This window comes from Heteronotia binoei, chromosome 7 (assembly GCF_032191835.1).
Source record: "Heteronotia binoei isolate CCM8104 ecotype False Entrance Well chromosome 7, APGP_CSIRO_Hbin_v1, whole genome shotgun sequence".
Lineage (NCBI taxonomy): Eukaryota > Metazoa > Chordata > Lepidosauria > Squamata > Gekkonidae > Heteronotia > Heteronotia binoei.
Window position 1 is genome coordinate 43,009,210 of NC_083229.1, and position 12,345 is coordinate 43,021,554.

Here is a 12,345-nt window from a genome sequence, read left to right on the forward strand (position 1 = left end):
GGTGGAGGGGGGGGAGTTCAGCTTTATAATGTTCATTTTGTCTTTTACAGGAGACCACTATATAATTGTTCAGGTGGTGAGACATTTTTGTGGTCTCCTAGAACTTGCAGTAACTTAATGAACCTGTGAGGGTGTATATTCATGATGGACAAAACAGAAGTACTTAACTCAGTCAGCAGAATTCATTGCCATGCTAACAGCTGCTAGTTTAGTTGGCTTGCTGTTAGGGCAGAGAAATACATGAAGAATAGGCCAGCCACTTAGCCATAAACCTTGTGAATATCTGTGATGGTGGAGGAAACAAAAGGAAGAGGCTATGTCCTCTGTGCTGTGCTTGTATGCCTTTGGTTAGCCACGATGTGAAAAAGGATTCTGGACTACCTGGCTATTCTTGTGATTTTGTTCTTGTATTTTTGTCCACTAATCAAAGTATTCATTAGAGGTTCAGTGAGCTTTAAATAATTCTTCCTATATTTCCATGGTGTGAGGACCACCACATGAACCATGCCTATCCTGGGTTCTGGAGCCATTTGTGAAACTTATCAGTTCCTCTCTGTTTCTGGAGGGTCTCCCTAGATCTCGGTAGGAGGCAGTTATTAGATCTCTGCTTTAAAAAGCCTTTATGGCTAGGGATGAGATGACCAAGTATAGACCAGTCTGCAATTTACCTTTCCTGAGGAAAGTGATAGTGTGTGGAGGTGGAACAGCTCCAGGTCGTCCTGGATGACACATTTGCCATCCAGGTTTCAGACCTGGATTTAACACTAAGAAGACTTCAGTTGCACTGATGGATTAGCTTTGCTTAAATTGGGGACAATGTTTCCTATTGATACAGTTTGGTGGTTTTTGGCTTGAATATGGAGTTGGTTTTAAGACCATTGCCCTTTAGTGGTTTCACTCTTTTTTGCCTGACTGGACACACAGAGTATCAATCAGAGGTGCAGAATCAACCTTGTGGGATTTGTCTTGAAGAGTGCCAGAAGGTTCTTTTCTCTCACCCATGTTCTTTAAGTATATATGAGGCAACTGAATGAGATTGTCCACAGCTTTTGGGTTGGGGATAATCAATATTCAAATGACACTCAGCTCTGTATTTCATTATCCAAGCCTCCAGATGTGTCTGTCTTGCTTCAGAACCAGTACTTTGAGGCTGTGCTCAGATGGCTAAGGCAGAACAAGAAGAAACTGAATCCAGACAAGACAGAGGTAATGCTAGTTGGCAAGGTTAATATTCTAGAGCAGGGGTATCAAACTTACGGTCCATGGGCCACAGCCAGCCTATCCAGTGCTTTAATCAGGCCCGAAGTTCTTTTCTCCCCCCTCTTTCCCCTCCTGTTCTCACCCTTTGAAGCTCCAAAGCTGCTGAAGTTCACAGCTCCTTCTGCCTTGTCTTTGCCTGCTTCAGCAGGAAGCTCTTCTGGGCTTGCAAAGCTGAAAAGAAAATGTAGAATGGATTTTCCATTAAGTTATATCTGTGCCCAGATAGACTACTACTCTGCCCAGATAGACTACTGCTGGAGTTTTCTCCTTGCAAATAAAAGCTTGATGCTTTGAACCAATTTGTCTCTGCTGAATGGACCTGAAAATTTTAAGTAAAACGTAATATCTTTAACTGTGTTTGTCTGTATCGTTTATAAAGTTTGTATCTCTGCTTCCAGGCATTACAATGCATGACATGCATAGGCCAGTCTCAGAAAGTCCCATTTATCTCAAATCCAGCCCTAATAACAAATGAGTTCGACACCCCTGTTTTAGAGGGATTTAATCCACTTTTTCTATATGAAGCTGGCTTTTTTAGACCATGTTAAGAGCTATGCAGTAGTCATGGACCCTGCCTTACTCTTTGAAAAGGATGTTGGCATGGTGTCCACGATCGCCTTCTATCAGCTACATCTAGTTCACCAACTTTCTCCTTAACAATGCTCAGCCACTCTGGCCACACTGATCCTTGCTTGGGTAATCTCAGTTATATTGAAACAACAAGCTCTACATGAGACTGTCATTGGAGACAGAGGTCATTCCATACAGCAGATGACTCAATGGAAAAGGCCTGGGATCTGGTTGAAGCCAGATGGACCATCCTAAGTGGTCCATCTGGCTTCAACCAGATCCCAGGCTGTTTCCATTGAGTCATCAGCTGTATGCAATGGGCACCCTTAAAAGGTGAGGGGATCCCCCATCTGGAGATCTTCAAGAGGTGACACCTGATTGTTTGCCAGGGGGGCTTAAGGGTGTTGAATGGCAGGCATCCTTTAAGGGAGGAAGGAAATTTTTTAAAAAATGCCTTTAACTACTTTATTCTGGAAATGCTTTTAATGATTGTAGGCAGCCTTGAACTACAGTGTGATATAAATATTTTAACAAATATAAATAAGTGAGGATCATTGCAGGTATTTGTGAAGGTTTTCAGGAAGAACTGGAATCAGAAAAGTACTTCATGACCTAGAGTGTAATCTGATTTAGCATGCTTGTTTTAATTTATACTTAGTAAATGATTCTTAAAAGTGTATAATTTAATTTTGTCACAATAGCAACAAATACTTACTGACATACTTAATTCACTAAAAAGCCAAAAGTCTGGTTTAAATGTTACGTTCAAATAGATTTCATGTGGAATTTTCAGCAGGTAGTCCTCTTGCATTGTTTAAATTTAAGGGGAGAAAACTACTTTACTCTGGTCATTGAAGAAGTGGTCAAGAAGTTTGAACAGTGTATTGAGAAATTCCAAGGCTAGGAATTTAATGTGTTCTCTTGGAAAATAGGAATGGTATGGAACAGCTATTGAGTAGTTCCATAATAATTTGAAAATGACACACTTTTTGAGTTCGGTGATGTTCTAACAATGATCCTATTTTAGGTATGTCTTATTTTGCAAAACAGGAAAACACAATGAACTTTATCCAGGTTACTATGGGTGCAGTACATAGGAAAAGAAGATTCCTTAGAAGAGCCCTTTCTTTTCTCTAGAATCCCCACCCAGCCCATCAAGCCAAATAATTTTTGCTAGATGAGATGTACATGGACTTCCCACTCTCCTTAAACTAGGGCATCTAGCACTGCCTGCCTATGTGTGTATGTGTGTTTATGCATACATTGGATTGATTGGAATCCTTTGTGCATGAGTGCTAAATCCACAATAGATTAGGATTTTAATCCTAATTTTAATTTTAACAGTAGATTAGGATTTTAATGAACATATGAAGCTGCCTTATACTGAATCAGACCCTTGGTCCATCAAAGTCAGCATTGTCTTCTCAGACTGGCAGCGGCTCTCCAGGGTCTCAAGCTGAGGTTTTTCACACCTATTTACCTGGACCCTTTTTTGGAGATGCCAGGGATTGAACCTGGGCCCTTCTGCTTCTCAAGCAGATGCTCTACCACTGAGCCACCGTCCCTCCCCTGCCCTCTCTGGTGCTGGTGTTGGGGTGGCAGTGCTGTCTTGCCTGGGCTTTGAGCTGGTACCCTTGTGTCACCGCTGCTCGAAAGGGTATCTGTTGTGGGGAGGGGAAGGGAAAGGAGATTGTAAGCCATTCTGAGACTTCTTCAGATAGTGAAAGGTAGGGTGTAATTCAATCTCCTCCTCCTCTTCTGCTGTAAGGTAGTCATGTAATATGAAATCAATTACATGGATCCATTTCAGTCTAGCTTGAGATCTGAATTAAGGATACAAAATGTTCTGATCCTGTTGGTGAACTACCTACCTAGGGCCTTCCAATCCATTTCTGGGCTGCCTTTTTCAGTGGTTCCACTTCATACTAAAAAGCAGGTTCTAGAAGGCAGTGCTCTGTCCAATGCAAATTGATTATGGGATTCTTCTGGTCTCAGCTTTTCCTTCATGCTGTTTAACTTCTACATGCATCACTGCTAGGTAAGGTCATCCAGCACCATTCAGATGACTATTCCGTTTTGTTTCTGTTTTTCACAGAATCCAAGTGGAGTGGTGGATACCAAGTAACCTAGTAATAGGTTAGAAGAGGGTGAACAAACTAAAATATAATAAAGCCAAGTGAATGAAGCTGAGAGCCTGGTTAGTTAGGAAACTGCTGGTGCCATCCTAAGCTTATACTATCTCAGTCCATGCTATTTTTGGGAACTAGCTTTGGTAGCTGCTGGGCCTGGAGTGCTTTTCATCAGCTTTGACTGATATGCCAGCTTTACCCACTACTTGTATATATTGTTTTATTTATTAGAATTACCTACTGCTGCCTTTTAATTTTAATTAATTCCATTAATTTTGGCTTTACGATTACTAAAAGGCCTGGCTGTGGTCATCCATGTGCTGGTGACTATGACATTGAATTACTGTCTATATAGTGTTGCCTTTGAACTTCAACTATTGCAAAATGCCTCTGTGCAATTACTGACAGTACCGTTAATGTATTCATTTTGCACCTATTTTGAAACATCTGCACTGATTTGAAATTCATTTCAGGTCTCAATTTGAGGTACTGCCTTTATTCTTTAAAGGCTTACGTGGTCCAAGTCACGAAACTGCCACTTCTTACCATGTAAACCTTTCCTGATGGTTAAGATCTACTCAAGTCTGTATTCCATTTTCCATGTCAGATGGGGGCAAGATGGGCATCCACAAAAAGGACTGTTTTTTGTTGAGGCATTTTTGTTGTTGAGAATTGCCCTGCCAGAAAATGTATTGGTTACTTCCTTTTGAATATACTGGAAACCTTTCTTTTTATCCTTTCTTTCTTTATTTCTTTCTTTCAGGAGGGGTATTTTTTTTTAAAAAAAAAATGCTGCTGCTGGATATCACTTACAGATATCTGGTAGTGAGCTTTGTTCTGGTTTTAATTTCCATAAACAGCTTTGCATTTTTAAAATAGACAAGCAGCATTACAGCAGCCTTTTAAGTAAATAAATAAAAGCAGGGGAGAAATTATGAAAAGAATATAAGTTGTTGTTTGGTCCTTTGTGTATTTGATGTTCAGTGGACCTCTCAGCAGAGACCTGAAAAGCCCAATCTTTGTTTGCTGCATAGACACTTGCTAATGTGGTAGAGATTTCAGTGCAGCCTTTAAAAAGTACCCATTTACAGAAATATATATTTCTGAATGCAGTTTCTCCATCCTTTTAGCATATTAATGTTCCGTTTTTTGCCAGTGTCTACTGTAAGTGAGGTTTTATCGAGCAGCCTGACAACAGAGTTCTGTGTTTTACTGAATGTTTTCTTGGTGCATATGGTATGACACGGATGAGCAGCCACGGTGAGATTTTGGAGTCTATTAAACTAGCTCATTAAAAAGATCAATCTGTTTCTGTAATAACACTGGGAGCCATCAGTCACTAAAAGAGAGAAGAGTGACACCTGAGGAGACAACACATTTTTGGTAATTGTGCATAGCAAGTTGGAGGCAAAATGCTCACTGTATTTTATTACAAAACTATTTTGGGGTTCTAAATAAAATAATAATATACATTTGGTCCTTGTTCAGGTTAAAAAAAATAATCCTCTTCTATTGATGTCAGATAATTCATTGTGTTTATTAATGCCTGATAAATCATTGTGTTTATTATGGATATGAGATATTTATAAAAGCCTTATAAAAGATACAGACGTTTGAGGTCTTCTCGGACTGGTGGGGCATACATTTTGTTTGGTGGGGCATACATTTTGTGCAACAGATCACATGGCCTTCCTCCACTTATTTTTGCAGATATTTCTGTCTTGCTATGATAAAAGCAAGACAAGTGTATATGCTGATTTCCAACAGCAGAGGGTAATTTCCTCACCCACTTCCCTTTCCACCTCAGCCTTTTGTGCCCTGAAATAGTGTTATGAGGGGCTCCTTTCCCTAAGGACTAGTGTTTTGCAGAGCTTTTTGGGCTCCAGTGAAAGGAGCAGGTAAGGATGTTATGTTGCACTGGCAGAGATCCTTCCATCAGCAGAAATGCTTCATGGGATCCAAATTGTGTATGCTCAGGACACTGAGTTGTGAAAACAGATCTTCTGCTGGTAGGATTTTCTAGGTTGTTAATTACACATTTAAAAGTGTATTCAGTCATATTTAATTACTTGTACATAGGCCATTGTGGTCCTATTTTTATTGCCAATAACAATAAGATAGCAGTTCCCAAGCTTAATTTCTTAGCGAGAAGTTGGCCCTTCCCCAAATCTTGAGGTGGGAGTGCATATTAGCTCTTGTGGACCCTGGTTTGAAACTGTCTCTACTTTCCCCCAAGTGCTATTGAACAGCAGCTACACATTATTTGGGAAGCTGAGAGATTCTGAATAATATTTCACCTGATTAGTACCTGCTGTCATCATCCTTATAGCAGTCAACTTGGAGGGACTGAATCAAGGCTATGCACCAGAATGTGTTTAAAACTCCAGATCTTAATTCTGGGTATAAAATATTGAGCATTGGCAGAGTACATCGCCTTTTGGCTAAGAAACAGAGGCAGTTTATAAACTTAATACAGTGCTTGCCACTCTTGACAGGAAACAAATAAATGGCCACTATTTCATGGTAAGCACTGAGCAGTACTGAAGAGACAGAACCAGTCTCCCATGGAGATGTGGAAGGCAAAATAACAACTTTGAAGACCCAGATTTTGCTGCACTGTTTCCAGTTCCAAAGCTAATGCTGAATGCAGTTCATTGAATTTTGCAGCATCTAGCATATCAATACAGTTTTTTCAAAGCCCCTGCAACTTGTTTGATGTTACTTATCTACACATGAGTATGCAATTTTCACTTCAGAAATAGAAAAGCATAGACCCAGGACTTACCTAGGGTCCTGTTTGCAGGCCTGCTGGGGAAGACAGAAGGCATGGATAGCACCATTGCAGTGGAGGCTGAAGGGCAGCTGCACAGCCCCCTTCCCTTAGACAGACAGAACCAGGACTCTGGGAGATGTGAGTGGGGGATATAGTTGACCCCACTGCACCATTCTAGCCATTCTGTTTGTAGCTTCTCTCACCTAATCCTTCCCCCCCCCCCACACACACACACATTGTTATGGTTGGTGGTGTTGTAACTCCTTGCTTCCTTTGTCAAAACTGTATTGGTGGTGTGAACATTGGGATAGATCCATTTGGGAGGAAATTCAGCCTTTGTGCCTGTTTCTCCCATCTTTGGAGATCCTCTTAAGCGATTTTGGGGAGAAGGCTTTCAGGGAGCATGCCCAGCTTGGGGCCTGTCAAAGTGCTCTCACTTCAAGTGGCAGGAATGGCCACTTAAGGGCTTCTGTCCCGGTGCTATCTCTCAAACTGCCATCCCCAGGCTCATCAACTGGCAGGTGGGTCTGTCAATTTCCCCATGCTGTTCCAGGGCCTTCTTAGCTGTTAACAAAAAAGTTCTGGCCAGTTTTAAACCAACAAAACTTCTATGAGTTAATCCATGCTCATGGAGCTTTGCCTTGCAATCCTCCACATCTCCCTAGGAACTGGGCCAGCAACTCACATTTATTGCATTTTCCCTGTTAACTGTATAACTGCTAGCTCATTAATACAGGAAGATGAGGGCAAAATGAGAAGTAGGATTCTGTAAGTAGGATACCTTTGATGGCAATGATTATTTCTGTTGGAAAGGACCCACTTCCATGGAGCAGCATGGCAGTCTTAAAATTACCAATGTATAAACAGTTTATGACTATGCTTTTTCTACCCAGTGATTTGCTTTTTGTGTGTGTTCTTAAGTAGTAGACATGTCACTAGTAGTAGGATTATTTTCCCATCTTTGCACCATTTTTAATACAGAGCAGAATACCAGGATATGAGCAGGAATAAATATTGTTTTGCCTGCTTTTTAATGAACTCAGTGACTGCAGTGAATTAACATATTTGCAGTGTAATCCTGATCAGAGGTACATGCTTCTAGCCACTGACTTCAGTGTTTGGGCTTGTGCTGTCATCACGATTATTCCCTCTACCCTTTCAAACTGAACAAGACTGAACATGCAACAAAATGTATTGTGCTTCTTTCTTTTTCAGAACCAAAGAAAACGGCTTTGACAGAGAGCCTTTGCACTCAGAGCATCCAAGCAAGCGGCCCTGCACTATTAGCCCAGGCCAGCGGTACAGTCCAAATAATGGCTTGTCTTACCAGCCCAATGGTCTGCCTCACCCTACCCCGCCTCCACCTCAGCATTACCGTTTGGATGATATGGCCATTGCCCACCACTACAGGGACTCATACAGACACCCTAACCACAGGGACCTCAGGGACAGAAACAGACCTATGGGTAAGTAGAACTCTTCCAAATCCATAAATGAGTTAAACTTCATACTTTACTTTTTCATTATAATAGATACGGGTTGGTAGCCATGTTGGTCTGAAGCAGCAGAACAAAGTTTGAGTCCAGTGGCACCTTTAAGACCAACAAAGTTTTATTCAGTGGTTCAAAAAACCTGCAGATACCATTCCATTTATTGGCCAAGAGGGGGGGAAATGTGTCTATTCTTAGAGAAGCTTCTAAACTAAGTAATAAGAGACCTCTTGAGCTAATCTTTCCCTTCCTCCCCTCAAGGAAAGAATGAAAAATGCTCCTGGTTATAGATTCTATTCCCTCCTGAGTAAAAATTTAAAGAATTCCCAATTTTTTTAAAGTATGAAAGGCACAGAAATATGTAGATAAGAAATACTATTTCAAAAACTAACAAATTTATTGTACCAGGTTTCATGAGCCAGAGTCTGTTTCATCGGATGCATCTCTTATTTTATGTAGTTTTTCTTTTTAAAAAATCTCACGTGGACACAGGAAAAGCACACTAGGCATGTCTCTTGTGTACAACCCACTGAAACAAAAAGAAGCTGCAAAGAAGTTTGTAGTCATGCTTGTGAATTCTCTCTGATTTATTGGAATTGCATTGAAGACATTCCTGAAATGTACTGGCTTGCACAAATTACTTGTGTTGTTTTCTTGTCATTGTCCTTTATGGGATTTCTTCTTTTTTCAATTGGAAACTTTGAAAATCTGTGTGCCTCTGGCTCTGCAGGCCCCAACTGTTTTCCTTTGATTTGACTGAAGCCTTCCTGCATTTTGTTATTGTATTGCATAATGGCTATGTGGCATAACCAGGCAACTCTATGCATGCCTGTAACTTATAAAGATATGCAGAAGATGAAAATATTGTTCTTGGCAGGGTTGCATGGCACGCGTCAAGAAGAAATGATTGACCATAGGCTAACAGACAGAGAATGGGCAGAAGAATGGAAACACCTTGACCATGTAAGGCACATGACATTCTTTAACTTGCTCACACACATACACACAGCATGAATTTAAAAATCGTAGTTTTCTCCTAGTCGAGATTAATCCATGGATATGATGTTTATGGACTGGTCAGTTGGTTATGTGCTCATATTACTTAAACACATAGGCAATGTATGGGAGTAAGGAAAGGAAGTTGGGTTTGACATATACATGAGCTAAGGCTGTAAACAGGAAAGTTCCAGTTCATATTGTTTCTCTGCCATGATTAGGTTGTTCTACTCTGTAGTCCTAAGCAGAGGTACACCCTTCTAAATCCAGTAAAGTCAGTGGACTTAAAACTCTGCTTAGTTCTAAGCCCCTTAGAGGTCTTGAGTTTAGGATTGCACTGTTAGCCACGCAACTACCAGCACATTCACAATATAAAGACCAGAATACTGTTTTGCCTCCATTTCTATTGTAAGTATTACTGTGTGTATATATGCAAATATTACATATGTACATACAAATGAAATGCTCATGTATAATTTCTAAATATTGTTTTAATAGTGTATGTGTGAACAATATGCAGATTGCCTAGGCATTTCTATTCAGGTAGAAGTCTGGGCTGAGGTCGGTTCTAATATTTTATGATTTTGTTTCCCCTTGGAAACTAGGCCAATGCTAGCATGAGGGGAGAGCCACAGCATGGGTGTGATCTGTATGTTCTAAGACTTCTCATGTTAACTCCATGGCAGGGGGAAAAAGACCCTTACGATTTATATGCTTCCAAACCATGGTGTTTTGGGCAACCTTTGATCACAGAAAAAAAACAACCTAAGTGTTTGAACTGTTACTTTACAGCTTACCAGTTATTCAGAAACTGAAGTTCTCAACATGTTGTTAGACTGAAAATAAATGATGATCCTAATCATTTGCTTTCGCATTCTGACACCTAGCTTTTAAATTGCATCATGGACATGGTGGAAAAAACGAGGCGATCTCTCACTGTGCTACGGCGATGTCAGGAGGCTGATCGGGAGGAACTCAATTACTGGATACGGCGGTACAGTGATGCAGAAGATTTAAAAAAAGGCAGTGGTAGCAATCATTCCAGGCAGCAGAGTCCAGTGAATCCAGATCCAGTCCCTTTAGGTACTATTTCTAAACTGGAAACATATGAGTGCGTCAGGTGATCTTTTCTGTTATGCTATGTTGTTTAGATTTTTGCCTGTATCTCTTTTCTATATCTCTGTGTCTCTTTTCTTCCATTTTTCTTTTCCTCGCTCTTTTCTTCTGCTGCAGTTTGCTGTGTCTCTGCTTAATTCTGAATCCTTCATAAAAGGAAATTTGACACTTCCATGTACTTACCTGAATCAGACCTGTCAGCAGCAACTGACTATATTTAACATGACAAACCTATCTATCCTGACTATATTAGTATAAACAAGACAAAATCACTATACATTTTAAGGAAAGATCTTGCCAAAATAATTACTTTGGGTGCCACTCTGGTCCCTTTGAAATCTCTCTCCAATTACAAATTATTAGAAATGCTGCCAAATTTTTCTTTGTAGTATCTATGAGAAATTTGAACAGGAACAGTTTACAGAATGGATCTTTCTCTTCTCCTTGTTTATGAAATGAAACAAATTGGTGATCTCAGAATGACTGGGTTGAATCTAGTTAACTATAAAAGGAATAAGTTTATAGCACAGGATTGCTCCCCACTGCTCTCTCTCTCTGCATCCTTCTGTATCACCCAAAAGCTGTTCCTAAGGCTTGGAGATCCTTCAGGGACATATTGGTCGTTTTCGCACTCACCTTAATCAGCAGCGACGACCCTCTTCACCGCGCAGGATCTGCGCGGATTTCGCACTAATTGCCGCAGAGCACCCAGAAGAGCCGGAAAGTCCCGGCGCTTTTGCGGCGCAAACAGAAACTGCCAAAAAACAGTTTCCTTTTGCGCCGCAAAAGCGCTGGGACTTTCCGGCTCTTCTGGGTGCTCCGCGGCAATTAGTGCGAAATCCACGCAGATCCTGCGCGGTGAAGAGGGTCGTCGCTGCTGATTAAGGTGAGTGCGAAAACGACCATTGAGAATATAGCTTGAGGGCTGGAACTCAAGAGGAAATAAACTTCAGTTAATTCCTTCTTCTTATTCTAGCCCCCAACACCAATTCCTGCTTTGTTTCTGTTTTCAGGGGAGCACAAGAGCCTTTACTGAAAAGAGGAGAAAATCCATTCCATTAACTCATTTAATTTACAGTTCAGTGGACCAGGTCCATAGTTGCCTTGAGACAAAAAGGGTTAGTTTATTTCATGTTTGCCAAGAAAACAGTAAATATATTTGTCCTGTATTGCCTGATGGATTGTATGGAGAAATACAGTCAAGTCAATTCTTTATAGTCAGAGGCAGGAAGCCAGTCGTCACTGAGTGAGTGCAAGGCACACTGTTGTAGTGGTAAAACAAAATAGGAGTCAATTTCTCCTTTAAGACCAACAGTTTTATTCAAAATGTAAGCTTTCATGTGCATGCACACTTCTTCAGATGAGGAATTGGTTCCTTGAAACCAATGGAATATGGCTGTGTTACGTTTTTAAAAAATATGGGGAAAAAGTTAGCTAAGGCCATCATGAAGTATAAATATTGCTCTTTTTTGTCATGTGTACTGCAGAATGCCAGAGATTCCCCTTTGTCATTTTTAAGGAGCTAATCTACCCTGTAAATATTACCAGCCTGTCATCTCAAGTAGCTTTGGGTGGAGGAGGGGAAGGGCATCTGTTGTGCCTTTGTGTTTTATAGTAGTATCCATGTTATGGGGCAGTTTCCTCCATATCTACTGTAGTGCCTGTTTTCAGGTTTATGGTAATGGCTATACTCAGAAAACTTATTTATACAATTTGGTGCATAATGCAAAAATCTTCTGCTTAATGAAATGGATGCAGTTTGATTTTCTTTGTGCAAGGCTCTTGTCCAAGCTGCTTGTGTAAGGAAAATATGGCTTCTAATGTGGAAGTGTTATTGTCTGTGCAGAAATGTTCTGGATTATGACCTTTGTAATCAAAAAGTACTTTGAGATGAGGGACTCTGGCATATACAAATAGAAGGTATGGAATTCAGTGCTTGGCACCTCTGTTTACAAATAATTCAGATATTAGGAGCGAGAAACACTTCTGTTGGAGACTTTAGACTCACCCT

At 40.5% G+C, this 12,345-nt stretch overlaps 1 protein-coding gene and 1 non-coding gene across 8 annotated transcripts in view; one reads left to right on the plus strand and one right to left on the minus strand.

Annotated features, from left to right (window-relative positions):
• The window catches only part of RUNX1T1 (RUNX1 partner transcriptional co-repressor 1), a 191,613-nt gene that overhangs the window by 140,767 nt on the left and 38,501 nt on the right, over window positions 1-12,345 (plus strand). For all 7 annotated transcript variants that reach the window (XR_009555652.1, XM_060243514.1, XM_060243513.1 and 4 more), the window contains 3 exons: window positions 7,948-8,198; window positions 9,100-9,185; window positions 10,106-10,301. Coding sequence is in view for 6 of the 7 variants with exons in the window: in XM_060243514.1 (XP_060099497.1) it covers window positions 7,948-8,198; window positions 9,100-9,185; window positions 10,106-10,301 (533 nt within the window). In the remaining variant the exon portion in view is untranslated. The remainder of the gene's footprint in view (window positions 1-7,947; window positions 8,199-9,099; window positions 9,186-10,105; window positions 10,302-12,345) is intronic.
• On the minus strand, window positions 3,324-3,390 carry TRNAL-GAG (transfer RNA leucine (anticodon GAG)). The gene has a single exon. It is a non-coding gene; the product is annotated as a tRNA-Leu (tRNA).